Raw genomic sequence first — 15,130 nt, forward strand, 5'->3', positions numbered from 1 at the left:
CCTGGACAACCACTGCCGGTGCTGTTTATTTGTTATCACATACCTGCGTTGTCTTTCCGTGAAAGGGAATAACCACTGCTGGTTGGTTGTTTGGCGCAGATGTCTATGTGTGCATTGATGCAGAGAGAGGGATCAGGGAGGGGTGCTCGGGGCATGAGGGTAACTTGGACACGCTTTGATTCTAGCACTGTACAGATGAATGCACATTCTTGAATTCGCCAGATCTGGAGAAGTAGCAGAACCATATGTCTGGGATGATGCTTCACAAGGGATGATAAGGGAAAGGACGGGGATCCAATGGTCAGAGTGGAGGCCAACTGTGTGTGTGCGCGTGCGAGGGGCAAGGGGAGAGGGTCTGGGGTGGAAAGGCACGGCCTGCACGCACAAGAGGTACACTTAGAGGTAGGAGCAGGGTGGAGTGATTTGCAAGCATGTAATACGAAGCATAGCAGGTATTGCTTGGTGTTCGGAAGATTTTGTATCATCGTTTAAGAAATAATATTTTAACATCGAGCCACCAGTAGGGGGTACCAGCTGGGATATAATCGAAAAAGTGACGAATCTGACATGATACCGGCAAGAAATGAAAAGGAAAACGTTTTGCGGTCAGCAAGGAAAGTTGCGATGGCAGGTGCGTGCACGACAGATGGCGCACTCGAACAGAGTAGCTGCAGGGTGGAGGAACATCAATCCTGTCGCACCAGAGGACGAGGAGGAGGCACAGGGGGATAATGGGCAGGGCTGAGGGCACGTGGTGGAGAGAGATGAAGAGAGGGATTTTTAAAAAGTGTAAAGGACACGCTATCAACATCACGGGCGTTTGTCTAGCTCACCTCGTTGAGTGTCGACTCACTTTGTGAGGTTGATAGTTCAAATACTACACTTGCCTTTTGTGAGGGTAAGAGAAAGGGGGGGAGAGAAATTCTTGAATCTTGCAGTGGGAGCCTGGGAGGAATCTCGCTAATGATTGAATGAAATATGAAGGTTACCTGGGAGGAATCTCGCTAATGATTGAATGAAATATGAAGGTTACCAGTAATAGGCGACCAAAACGTCTTTTTTTGGGTTCATTAAGTGGCATCTACGAAGATGCTTTGTTGCTTTAATATCAAAAGGGAGTGGGAGAAAATATTTGGGCAGGGCTGAGGGCACGTGGTGGAGAGAGACCGTAGATGCTTTGTTGCTTTAATATCAAAAGGGAGTGGGAGAAAATATTTGGGCAGGGCTGAGGGCACGTGGTGGAGAGAGATGAAGGGATAGAGTAGATTTTTTAATGTGGGTCAACACAGGAAGCGAGGTGCAAAAGGATTTGCATGCTGAGCTGCAGGGGGCAGTGCTCGTTTGGAGCGGATTGCCCGGGTATAAGAGGCGCAGACTCTCTCTCTCTCTCTCTCTCTCTCTCTCTCTCTCTATGTCTTGCCTCAGGTGGCAGGAACGCACGGCCGACATGAGGAGATTGAGCCTCTCTCTCTCTCTCTCTCTCTCTCTCGTGCTGTAGCTGAGGATACCCAGGTCCAACGGAGCGCAGGTGGGACTGGCTGCAAGGAGAAGGCGAAGACCAGAGAGTCGGGAAGGATGATGGTTGCATGAATTGAATGCAACTTTCGAGTTGAAAGACTTGGGACTTTGCATGATTACTCCCACAAGCAAAGGCGAGTATGCACCAAAAGCAGACCAGCTCCAGATGGGGGGATTGAAGGGGTGGGCGGGATAGCCAGAGCTGTGCAGTGCATACCTAAGGATATAGCTGGACTGTGGCATGGCATTCGACTGCAGTTTTTTGGTGTACAGGCTTGTCCACGTAGTGTAGGATGGAGAGGTATCTCTCGCCCAGGCAATTGGGGCGTGACGAGATTGAACCTGCTCATATTTGATTAACTACTTGATGGCGAAAGCTGCGACCAGGGGACTGTCCGATTGCAGGTGCTGTTCGAGCTTCCAAGGTGCCAAGGCCCTTCTTCGTGCAGGAATCGGCTCTGCAGGGCTGAGCGAGGGGGTTGCGATGCGACGGGCCGTGTGAATCAGCTGTAGCTCAGTGTTAGTTTAAAAGTTAAGGCCTTGTCGAAATCTTCCTAGCTAATTAATTAATGACGTGGAAGATAGACCCAGTAGGATAAACCAGTAGGAGAGCCAAGTATGTCTTGTACTACAATGAGTCTTCTTATGAAAAGCTACAAAGTAGGATAAACCAGTAGGAGAGCCAAGTATGTTTGTACTACAATGAGTCTTCTTATGAAAAGCTACAAATTTTTTCCTCTTGCAAGAAATTAATCTCACGACGACCACGGGTATTTTGGGAATTTTTCGTCTCGTCTGAATAGAGGGGCTGGTGGCAGGAGGAGAACATGGAAACTTTCGCTGGGCTCATCCGAACCCTTCCTTATTTAATGAAGAGGTCTCTCGCACCCACACGTGACACAATATGGCAGTGGGCACCCACAGTAGAGCGCGCGTGTGGATAATGGAGTAACAGCTCGGTCCCTCCGTGTGACGCCCTCGTTCGGGGCGTCGCTGAAACGGGACCGCGCCGGCTCACCTGCGATGCAAACGGGACCTGCAGGTAAGCAAACGCACATACAAGAACGCAACTTGAAAACTGAACGCAAGAGGGACACGAGAATGAGGGACGCGAACGAATGATCAATATCATAAAAGAGTGCCGAATACAAGGGACGCGAGTAATCACTGGAAAACGGGGCTGGAAAGTTGGGGGAAGTGGCACATACTTCCCTTATATAAAGTGCATTCCGTCATGGGTCGGTTGCGCCACTTGACATAGAATAGTTGTCCCCGGCGCCCAAAGCGCGACTTTAGGATGGCCTCCGGCTCATTGGGCGGGCCATCCTTTACATATTCGGGGACATTCCGACCATAGGTGCTATCCGGTGCAAACCTCTTGAGGAGACTTACATGGAAAGCGTTGTGGATGTTGATTTGTGGGGGTAGTTCCAGCTTGTAGGTGATGTCGTTGTAGCTCTTGAGCACCTTGTATGGCCTGTAGAATCGGTGGTTGAACTTCGGGGAGAGGCCTTGAGGGAGGTTGATATTTTGGGAGCTTACCAATACCAAGTCACCTTCTTGGAACAGCTCGGCCGGTCTTCTCTTTTGGTTGGCGTATTTGGCTATGCGTACCTTGCTTTGCTCAAGACTCTTCTTTGCGTGTTGCATGCGTGTTTGCCATTGCTGCAGAAACTCTTCACATTCCAGATCCTGGGCATGCACGTCGCCGGTTGCCAGTGTAAGAGGGGTGATGACTTCTTTACCTGTGGAGAGCTCGAAGGGGGTGTAGCCAGTGCTGCTATGGATGGAGTTGTTGTAGTGGAATTCCATGATGTCCATGTATTCGGACCAGTCCTTTTGATCTGCTTTGACGTAGTTGCGGATGTAGTCTTCAATGCCTTGGTTGACTCTTTCTGTTTGGCCATCGGTTTCTGGGTGGTAGGCGGAGGAGAAGCGGAGCTGGGTACCTAGCAGCTTGAAGAGCTCGCGCCAGAGGTCGCTGAGGAAGCGGGTGTCGCGATCAGAAACTATGGCTAAGGGGAGGCCGTGGTATTTGAATACTTTGGTGAAGAAGTGTTTGGCTACTTGGTAGGCTGTGACGGGAGGCTTTGCAGGTATGAAGTGAGCTTGCTTGGTGAAGTAGTCGACGACCACGATGATGGTGGTGTGGCCGTGGGAGGGGGGGAGGTCGACGATGAAGTCCATACTTACCATGTCCCAAGGCCGGGAGGGTGTTGGCAGTGGGTGGAGGAGGCCAGCAGGCTTGACTCTTTGAGCTTTGACCAGTTGGCAGGTTGGGCAGGTACGCACGTAGTCGATTACGTCGTCCTTCATTTTTGGCCACATGTAGTGTTGATGGAGTTTGTCATAAGACCTCTTCTGGCCCCCATGTCCAGCTAGCTTGCAGTCATGAGCCTCCCACATGAGGTCTTTCTTTAACTCTGGGTCATTGGGGATGTAGATTTTTCCATGTGCGTAGAAGAGGTTATCTTTGACTTCAAAAAGACCCACTGCCGCTCTCCCAGAGATGTGGTCGTTGAGCATGCGGAGGACAGCAGGATCAGCTTTTTGTGCGTCGAGGATCCGTTGGCGTAAAGTGCTGGTTGCTGTGGAGATAGCCGTGAGGGTGGGCATTCGGCTGAGAGCATCGGGCATGACATTTGTAGTACCTGGTTTGTGTATGATGTCGATGTCGTATTCTGCGAGAGTATCTTGCCATCTAGCTTGCTTGGGGGTGAGTTTGGGTTGTGTCTGGAAGTACTTGAGGGAGATGTTGTCAGTGTATACCTTGGTGTGTTTGTCTTGGACATAGTGTCGCCACTTTCGAAGGCAGTGGACGACAGCGAGCATTTCCTTCTCATGGGTGGTCCATCTGGTCTCCACATCTGTGAACTTGTGGGACTCGTAGACGATGGGTTGATGTTCTTGCATGAGGACACCGCCAATGGCACCATCGGAGGCATCGGTGTGGACTTCAAAAGGTTTGGTGAAGTCGGGTAGTCGAAGGACAAGGGTACTGCACATGGCTATCTTCAGGTTCTCAAAGGCTTCTTCTTCTTTAGAGGTCCACTGAAAGGGTTTGTGGCCTTTGGTTATCTCTGTCAGTGGCGCCGCAATCTTGCTGAAGTCGCGGATGAAGCGGCGGGTGTACTGACAGAAACCCACGAACTCTCGGACTTCTTTGATGGATGTCGGTGGGGCCCACTTGATGACAGCGTCGACTTTCTTGGGGTCCACCATAATCCCTTCGGACGTGACAATGAAGCCAAGGAACTCGATCTTCTAGACAGCGAACTCACACTTCTCCAGCTTGGCATAAAGTTGTTGTTCCCGGAGGCGCTGGAGTATTGCCGCGACATGCTTCTGGTGCTCTTCTAAGGTTTTGCTGTAAATGAGCAGATCATCGATGTAAGTGATGAGGTAGTCGTCAATCATGTCGCGGAAACTGTCATGGATGATTCTGCAGAAAGTACCCGGACCGCCGGTGAGACCGAACCCCAGGACCATCCATTCCCAGAAGCCGTAGCGGGTGTGGAAGGCAGTCTTCGGGATGTCTTTAGAGGCGATGCGGACTTGGTGGTAGCCTGATCGGAGGTCGATGCGAGTAAAGTATTGGGCACCCTGTAGTCTGTCCAGCAGGTCTTCCATGAGGGGGACTGGGTACCTGTTCTTGATAGTGATCTTGTTCAGGGCCCGGTAATCCACGCAGAGTCGCATCGAACCGTCTTTCTTCTTGACGAACAAGACTGGGGCGCCAAAAGGGGAGCTGCTTGGTCGGATGAACCCTTGGTCTTCTAACTCTTGGAGTTGCTTCTTGAGCTCTTTGAGCTCGGTGTCGTTCATGCGGTAGGGGGCCTTTGCCGGGGGTGTGCTTCCTGGGATGAGGTCAATTTCATGTTGAATTTGCCGAGGGGGGGGTAGGCCGGGGGGGAGTTCTGGGGGCATGACATCCTTGTACTTCTGGAGGATGGGGGTAAGGGAGGGGTCGCCCACTTTGGCTTGCTCGATGGTGATGGAGTTGAGCCTTGCTGTGGGTTGCTCCTTTGCTTGCATGATGCAGAGATGAACCTGAGCTCCTTTCTTGAGAGCCCTCTCTGCTTGCTTTGCACTCATGAGGTTGAGTTTGGGGGACGAGTATTCTGGGAGTTTTTGTTTTCCTTTCATCGCTGCTAACTGTGCAGGGTCTTGGCGGTTGATGGGGGGGACTTTGGATTGCGTATGCGCCTGACGGGTGAATGCTTGCTTCGTTGTGAGTCTGGCGCCTTGCACTGTCACTGCTTTGCCTTGACTATTCAACAGTAACTGATCCACCTTCATGCCGAGGAGTGCAATGAGATACTTGTCGCTGAAAGACAGACCAATGATGGCCTCAAAGTCGTCCATTGGGACCACTATGAAGTCAAGGCGACATGTGAATTCACCCATCTCGACCCTGACTTGACGTGTTGCCTTTACGTTGTTATCCTTTCCTTGGGCAAATTTGACGGTCTTTTCATTGACAGTGGTGAGGCGTAGGCCCAGGCGAGCGGCGCACTGAGGGGATAGGAAATTGTGTGTAGCGCCTGAGTCTACCATGATCCATTGTTGCTGGGTCCCAATCGTTGTTTGGACATACAAGTTCTGAATGTCCGTGATTGATGCTGCCATGCATTGAGGGTGGAGGGCTACGGCTCCAATCCGAAGTTGTTGGTCAGCACTAGCGTCAGCCGTTTCTTCGATTCTTCGTTGGGGGGGGGGAGGGTGGTTCTTCGATTTGTATGGTGTTGGCTCTGCCATATGATGTTGAGGTGTAATTGCGCTTGCGTACACAAGTGTAGTAGGGACCATGATCCTTCTTGTAGTCGTTGCACCACACGCGGTCAGGGAACAGGTTGTTATTATTGCCGTTGTAGTTCTGGAAGGCAAAACTGTTGGGTGTGGGATTGTAGGAGTTGCTTGCAAAAACGCTGCGTGGGACTAAGGCGCCATTTCCGCGGCCTAGTCTCGGGTTGAGATTGGGCGGTGGGGGGCGGGTAACATTGCTTCTGTTATTCTGTACAAATCCGCGACCTTGCCCGACGGGTGGGTTAGGCCAGTGGTTGGGTGCAAAATTGTTGGGACGGTTGTTTGGAGGCAAACCTGGTGTGGTGTTTGTGTCACGGAGCTTTTCTGCCATGTTGGCGGCCACTTCCCAGGTGTTGGGACTCTGTTTCTCTACCTCTCGGCGGGCCCAGTGCTTAAGGCCGTACAGGAAACCATGCAGCCTGTCTGCTGTGTGCATCAATGGGAGTTGGAGCATGAGTCGCCGGTACTTGACAATGTAGTCTGATATGTGGCCGTCTTGGTGTAGATCGCGCCACGAATCCCTGACTTTGTTGCCCTCATTTTCTGGGACAAAATAGCTTAGCATGTCTTTTTGTAGATCCTCCCAGTCCTCCCAGTGCTTTGATTGCTGTTCAGTGAGGAACCAGACATAGGCGTCGTCGGCCAGAAAGGTTTTGGCCACTTGCACATATCTGCGTCTGCCTATGCTGTTCCACTGCATGTAGTCTTCTACCTCGCTGAACCACTTGTTGAGTGCCAGTGAGGAGCGGTTGCCTTTGTATCTCTCTGGGGGACTGGGTTTGAATTTTTCCAGTCTATTTTCGTCTTCTAGATGTCGGTCCGGGCTGTAGTAGCGTCTTTCACTTCGATCATCCTGATCATCTTCATCTTCGGGTCGTGTTCGTCTTTGGGTGTTACGCCGCGTGTTGACATTGCTGGGACCTGGTTGGTCTTCGTATCGTTGGCCTAGCTGTGTTTGAATCAAATCACCCAGGTTAGCCGACATTAGGTTGATTTGTTGTTCCACGGAGGCCATGATGCGGGCCTCGAGTCTTCTTTCTATGGTGTCTTGTGCATCTTGTCGTGTCTTCGTTTCTTTCTTCTTCTTCTTATTTAGATCAGGCTCGGTTCTGTAGCCGTCATCATATTCTTGATCTCCAGCCATTCCTGTATTTTTGTGGCCGAAACCGAAAAGAAAAACTCAAAAATGTCGAAAACTGACAAACTGTGCGAAAACGGCTTGAAAACGTTGAAAAACTATGAAACAGTGCGATACTAGGTCCAAAACGGCGAAAACTGCGAAAAACTGCTCAAAAACGGTGAAAACCGGTCCCAAACGGTGTAAGACGGGGCAAAACGAGGTAAAACGTTGAAAAACGGGGCAACACGGGGCAAAACGGGCTACGAATACGAAGAACGCGGTGAAAACGGGGCGAAACGCAGGTCAAACGAGACAAAACGGTGAAAAACTGTGAGGAACGTGGAGAAAACGCGCGGAACGGGGCAAAACGGGACAATCACGCAAAGAACGTGGTGAAACGGGGCAAAACGGGGCCACACGGGCCGAGAACGCGGAGCAAACGTGGAAAAACGAGGCAGAACGGGCCGAAAACGTGGTGACAACCACGGGCCGTGGGTCGACGTCGGGTTGGCGGGGACTCGAGCCGAAGCTCTGATACCAAGTGTGACGCCCTCGTTCGGGGCATCGCTGAAACGGGACCGCGCCGGCTCATCTGCGATACAAACGGGACCTGCAGGTAAGCAAACGCACATACAAGAACGCAACTTGAAAACTGAACGCAATAGGAACACGAGAATGAGGGACGCGAACGAATGATCAATATCATAGAAGAGTGCCGAACACAAGGGATGCGAGTAATCACTCGAAAACGGGCTGGAAAGTTGGGGAAAGTGGCACATACTTCCCTTATACTCCGACGTCTCTCACACACTGCGCACACGCTCGCAGTCAGGAGGATGCTGGTGGGAAGGCTCTGCGTTGCAAACGCAGCTAAGGTCCTCTACTGCATCACTTACACAAATACTGCACCCACCGCCAGAACACTTCGTCTCTCTACGGGAAGCTATCGTACTGCTCTTTTAACTATAACCTCGTCATCCTTATCCTCTTCTTCTTCCCCTCCCGAGTATCTATCCTTGTCTGACAAGGAGCTCTTCCTACAATGCAACATGGACACCTTCCGTGCTTCTGGTCCCGGAGGCCAGCATCGCAACAAGACCGAGAGTGCAGTCCGCCTCACTCATCTTCCAACTGGCCTTGTCTCACAGGTACATTCCAACCTCTCTTTTTAAGATTAGCATGTGAGGTCTGTCAGTCTTGAAGGTTTGCTTCTTTAATCTAGTGGCTCTAACTTTCTCCATCAAGTTAAACCTGATTAGTGTTCTAGATGCGATTGACCAGCTACCTATCTCAAAACTTGATTATTCCACATCATCATTCAGAGGGGGACTACATGCACTCAACTCGGCAGTTATGGTTCCAAGATCATAAGCAAGCGGGTCTACCATATTGGTCAAAATGTGGCTCGTTTCAATGCGTACAATAGTCATGCTTCTGCCTTGCCTGTTCCTCATATGTGACCCTCCTAGGACAAATGTAAAGATATTAGCAAGTAGTAGCTGATGCGGTATTAGATAATATTCTCAAAAAGTAGTCAGACATTGCACATCAAAGAGAGACATTATACTCCTTGATCGAGCTGTTGATACCCCGGTACATCCGAGGGGCATGTCATAGATAGTGAGGGCTCTTTTGTGGCTGTGCCCAAGGTCGATCCATCATGTTTTGCTATGTCTAAGCCTTGTAGGTATCCACACTTGGGGCTTCTTTTGGTGAGTGGTATATGCGGGCATTGAGTTGGTTTTGTGTCTAAAATGTCTTAAATGAGTGCTAGATTTGCATGGGCTTCAAATGGCTGTTTTAAGGCCTTGATCCGTAGGTCACCATGTTGTGGGGGACCTTACAGGGGTCTGTCATTTTTTGGAGGATATACATGCACGAGTGCAGAAGCGTGAGAGAGGGGAGAAAGAGAGAGAGACAACAAAACGTCGGAGAGTGTGGAAGGGGGCTGAACAGCCCTTCATAACTGCGGAAGCGTGAGAGGGGGGAGAGAGAGACAGAGAGACATTAAAACATCTAACATGTTAAAGTTATGCATCGTAAATGAATGTCTAGTGTGATCTTATTTATTTATTTTGTCATGTTTATATATATTTTACTAAGTACTTATTTGACATGAGAATTAGGTCGGGCAATTCAATTGAGAGGTATATACGGACCTCTAGCCCCCATTGCAGTAATCATCTAATTCATTGTTGAGTGTGTTGGTTTGGTGAATCTCTCTCTCTCTCTCTCTCTCTCTCGTGCATTCTCTCAATCTCTACGCTTCACATCATATGGTATTAGAGCAAGTTGGCTTGTGATTGTAGGAGATGCACGCAAAGGAGAAGAAAATTTCGAGCTCGGCGGCAGCTTTGGGATTGGCCAGTTCAATCACGTGGAGCAAGAGTGTGGAGAGAACTTGAAGGAGGTTGTTTCCATCTGGATCGACACTTCAATCTCTCCTTGGTCTCGAAAGTTCTTCCCGTGTGACCTCGATGTCACGTGCACATGGCTGGCATACCTCCAAGGTACTTTATGCTCCAAAGCTGGGTTTTCATCTTATGTCTGTGCATGAGGTGTGCAAGCTTGGCATGGAGGTGATCTTCAGAGAGGATGCGATATCTATTCGGGAACGGCAATCCTGCAAGGAGGTCAGAGGGGGGCTTAGTAGAGAACGGACTCTACAGGCTCCGTGCTCTTTCTTCAGCGACTCGGATACCCACATGTGATCTTTGGAATTACAGGTTTAATTATTTGAACAATGATGCTCTTTGGCTTGCTTTTCGTGAGCAGATGCTCATAGGCTTACCAGATGTTGGGAGTAAGCATGGGAAATGCATTACTTGCATTTGTGAGAAGCAAGAAGAACAACACTTGGGTGTTGGTTCTGCGGCCCGCCAAGCAGAAAGTGATCGGTGTTGACAAGCGCAAGCGCAAAACGGGCCCCAACGGCCTCTACGCTAGGATCGTACACGTCGAACTCGTCGCGGGGAGTAAACAGGGGGCACCACCTAGCTTTGAGCGGCTAGGTCGCGGAGAGAAGTGATTAAAATAATACTAATACAACACACCGTGAGAGAGAGAGAGAGAGAGAGAGAGAGAGAGAGAGAGAGAGAGAGAGAGAGAGGGAGAGAGAGAGAGAGAGAGAGAGAGAGAGAGAGAGAGAGAGAGAGATGATGATGAAAACCCCTTGGGATGTGAGGGTAATCTTGATTCAAAGTGGTATTTACAGAAAACTTAGTTTCAGCGAGATGGAGACCGTGGAGAGAGAGAGAGAGAGAGAGAGAGAGAGAGAGAGAGAGAGAGAGAGAGAGAGAGAGAGAGAGAGAGAGAGACTATAGTGAGTTCTCAGGGAAAATTTCATATGCACGGAGATTCTACTTGTGTGTGGTCACCCTTGGAGAGTGTGTGTGCATGGCTTTATCCTCAAGTCTGACTCTGTGATAGTGACCTCTCAATGTTCTTTTATAGGTGTAGATTGCATTAATTTAGGATAATATGATTAGGCTTGGGCCCTAATCAGAAGAGACAAAGCAAGGAGCCGGGTCCAAGACGGTTGACCCTTCCTTTGTTTTAGGAGAATTTTAAAATGATCTCTCTTAGGTGGGCCTTTGAGACCATCACCTAGAGAGAGGTGGCAATATACAAATGGTTTTTTACAAGGTTTTGGCTTGAAAACGGAAAAATAGATTACCCTACGGAAGTTTACTGCGGAGATGCATCGTGGACAAAATGCCGGTGAATGGCGGGCTTCGTTGGTGCGTCGATGTAGCGCGTTTGCACTTTCGGGGCCGGCCGGGGCATGCCTTCGGCGTCATTTCTTGATTTGTCGTCACCATCGCGTGACTTTGTCGTTCTTCTTCGTTGTTTGGGCGTCGATGTCGAGCTTCTTTGGTTTTTTCTTCTTGTGCGTGCGTATGACGTGCGTGTGTTTGTTTGAATGTGCTCGTGCAAGTGCGTATGTGCTTGTGAGTGTGTAGCGTAGATGTGTGTTTGTGAGTGTGTGAGTGTATGGTAAGAGTTTGTAAGTGTTTGTGTGTGTGTTTAAGGTAAGAGAGAGGGTGGACTGAAATTACTCAAAAGAACGAGAGAGGGAGAGTGGTTTGAAAGAGAGAGAGAGAGAGAGAGAGAGAGAGAGAGAGAGAGAGAGAGAGAGAGAGAGGGTGTGTGGACCGGAGTGGTGTGTGTATGTGTGTAGGTAAGTGTGTGTGTGTGTGTAAGTAACGAGAGAGATTTTTCGCCATGCTGAAAACGCGAGAGAAATTTGGGGGGGCTGAACGAGGGAGAGAGCGAGAGATGGGGAGAGAGTGTGTATGTGTGTGTGGGGTTTGTGTGTGTTGGGAGAGGGAGAGAGACTTTGGTTGACTGTTGCCGACACAGGAAAGGAGAGAGAGAGAGCAAGAGTGAACGAGAGAGAGAGAGAGAGTGATGGAGAGACAGCGGGTGAGAGAGTGTGTGCCAGAGTTACCCGGAATGCGGAACGGGAATGGTGATGGGCCTTCGTGCGGAACGGGGGAATGGGAATGGGTCCGGAACAGGAACGACGTGGAATGGGAGGCTAAAAAAACACCCAAATATTGTTTTTTTTAGCGTTATATGTTTGAATACAAGTAGTACTAGAGTCCTTTGACTCTAATACCCACAAAAAACATTCGAAGACCATTTAACCTTATTATGACTTGATTGGGATGTGCGGCGCCCAGAGTACATAGTACATACACAACGTTGAACAAACACAATATACGCAATTGTCAATAACATATGTAATTACAGATTAGAGCTCCCAAATAATTGCAAGAGTAGAAGTTAGAGATAACACTTTTCGCTTAATCATGGCTAACAAGGCCCGCCAAGGCGCTACAAAAAAACCAAAGGTGACATACCATAATGAGAGTCGAGACTACAATGGGGCCAAACCAGTGACCACAATACCAAAAGACTGAAGGTGACAAATACCATAAAGATGCTAGTAGCTACAAATGTCAAAGAGGGCAAGGCTCAAGCAGCCATACAAAAAGGTAAGGATAATGGAAGTCCTAGAGTCGCAACTCTCGAGCCTCAAGACTCAAGCAAGACTCAAGAGCCACTAGCTTGAGAGGCCTCCCAATTCGTAGTAGCCGGTTGTAAATCATGCACATCCTCCCATTCCTCATCATCGAGCTCTAGGCCGGGCTCGATCTCAGCCACGAATGAAGTACATGGTGTTGGTGGATGTGCATCTCCACCTGCCTGAGGAGCCTCTTGCTCCATCTCCCACTGTGTAAAAGGATCTGTCTGTTTGTCTGTACTCTTGCAAAGCATTTTCAAATTTGTGATAACAAAGACGAGATCATTAGCCTTCTCCACTCCAAGCCGATTCAAGAAGGTGCCTGCTTTGGCGTAGCAGTTAGCTACCCTTGTTCCTTCTCAAGGAGGCTCTTGCCTCAGCACAAAAGCATGAACCCACACAGTTGTACATTAGTCAAATGAAGAGCCCTCTTGTGGGGCATCACATAATTGCACGTAGGGGAGAGAGAGAGCAGTGTGTAGTGTGCAGGGCATGAAACCGGCCTGTTCTATCCAAAAAGGGCGGTAGACTTTACTTCAAACCTTGATTTAGCTTTCACCCATTATTAGTCGTCTATTACACCTGCGCTATAGTGACACGAGAGGGGAATGGGATACAAATGCTAGAATGCACCTGTATGAGAAGACGGACACCAGATTGGCCCCTAACTTAGGCGCCCCTTTCGGTATTTCTTTATTGTTCAAAAGAGGGAATAAACGATGTGGTTCCCTACAAGCTGCCCCGCACAAACTCGGCTGAATTTCCAATGTTCCAGCCCGATTTCGGTAGCATAACTGTACTAGAACCCTTCACGTTCAGTATTCCCACGCATTAAATGACTTTCCCGACGCATACGGGCACTTTGCAAAACCTGGCGAGAATCTGCAGCACGCTGAATTCTCTGTTTTCAGCCCTGAAAATGCGCCAGATCACCTGTACAGCGGTCCCCTTGCGTCCCCGAACCTTCTGGGGGTATTAGGGTCCGTTTAGGGCCAAAACCCTAAACCTGCAAAAATACACGGCAGGCTGTAATTCACTGTTTCGGGCTCCGTTTCGCGTGCCGGTCGCATCCGTAGCAAGTCCTCGAGCTCCCGCACCTGTAGGGCTACTTGCCCTTTGAATCGGACGAGATTTCTGGCGTGAAACCTCTCCGAATTCACCTGTACCTGCGGGGGGATTAGCCGCTAGCTAATCTAGTACCTGTGCAAGAGGCTCTTGCCTCGGCAATCGCGCATGAACCCACACAACTGTACATTGGTCAAATGAAGAGCCCACTAGAGGGGCATAACATACTGCCAAAGGGGAGAGAGAGGGCAGTGCGTAGCGTGCAGGGCATCACTCCTGGCACCGCACTGTGCATAAGAGGGAAAGCAAGCACTCCATAGCTCTTAACCTGTGACAAAACTGAAAATGAGGCTCTCCCTCCTTCAAATTCAGCGCCACTTCTTGTTGCATGAGGCAAGTGCACCAGAATGTGCCACTTGGCACATTTACAAGCATTTTCCCGTTTCGGGGTTGCCGCCTAAAAATATCCCAACCGGTTGCCCAGTTGACTTCACGGCAGAGTAAGAAAATGTTCCCTTTGTCATTCCGGAGGTAATGACGCCAACACATTTTCAGGTCCCAAAATAGCAGTTCCCTAAATTTTAGGAGATGCTGCCATTGTATCTTTCTAGGTCATCCGACCCTCTTTGTACACTGTGGCCACATCCAGAACTGAAATGTAGCCTCTGTAGCAAAGGATTCCACTTTGGCTAGTCAATGACCCCACTTGGCTAACCATAGTTGTAACAGACTTGGACACTCCAAGTCAAGAATCAACCGCGACAGCACCAAATAACCACTTCAAAACAATTCACAGATCACAATAGATTTGCACTGGCCCGGCGGAGTTCCGTGCCTAGAGATATTGGCCCCAAAGACTGGCACCCCTTTCGGTATTTCTTTTTGTATTAATCAATCATCAAAGTACAAGAGAGCGGTTAGGGTTTCACTCTCAGACTCTGCGTCCAGATGCTCTGAGAAGTGAGGCCCTCACCACTAATTTAAAGGTTACAAGGGATGCCCAAAAGCAGAGCCCCAAAAGCTTTTAAAATCAAAAGCATCAGTTCTCTCTCTCCCTTAGAGAGTCTTTTCTCTTTTTTTTTATATAAAAAAAAGCAAAAGCAAAATTCGCGTCGCTCATCATTTTCCAAAAAAAAAAAATAATTTTTTTAAAAATAAATAATCCGTCTCCGCGATTTCCGGAATTTAGGGTTTTTGGCAAAAATTAGGGTTTGCAGGAATTTTAGGGTTTCTGGCAGAAATTAGGGTTTCTGCTGTCCGCCACGTCATCACTTTGTGACATACCCCCCTCTTGAAAGCATTGTAATCGACCGCGATTACGCCTGCAAAACCGACAAAAGCCATAAACCGTCTTAGCAGACACTGACTGTTAGTACCTACGTACTAGGAACACACATCTAGCACATGTACAAAATCGACAGTCACATCACACGACATCACAGGACATCACCAGACATCACAGGACATCACATGACATTCAACATTCATTCGGATCTTAGACCATGATTTATCGGCAATGTAGCTAGCAATCACATCTAGGTCCAATCGGGACCTCATCGATGTCCGATTGACTAACCCCTATTGCAACCATG

At 49.1% G+C, this 15,130-nt stretch overlaps 1 protein-coding gene across 2 annotated transcripts in view; it reads left to right on the forward strand.

The window, feature by feature from the left end:
• Window positions 1-8,199: 8,199 nt before the first annotated feature.
• Window positions 8,200-15,130, forward strand: part of LOC147435685 (uncharacterized) — an 84,043-nt gene continuing 77,112 nt past the window's right edge. Inside the window, exon 1 of one of the 2 annotated variants that reach the window (XM_086488676.1) lies at window positions 8,200-8,592. In XM_086488676.1, coding sequence (XP_086344802.1) covers window positions 8,281-8,592 — 312 coding nt within the window. In that variant the 5' untranslated portion in view covers window positions 8,200-8,280. The remainder of the gene's footprint in view (window positions 8,593-15,130) is intronic. The other variant, XM_086488677.1, reaches the window with a different exon arrangement.

Source organism: Adiantum capillus-veneris, chromosome 18, assembly GCF_014529385.1.
Source record: "Adiantum capillus-veneris isolate H3 chromosome 18, ASM1452938v2, whole genome shotgun sequence".
Lineage (NCBI taxonomy): Eukaryota > Viridiplantae > Streptophyta > Polypodiopsida > Polypodiales > Pteridaceae > Adiantum > Adiantum capillus-veneris.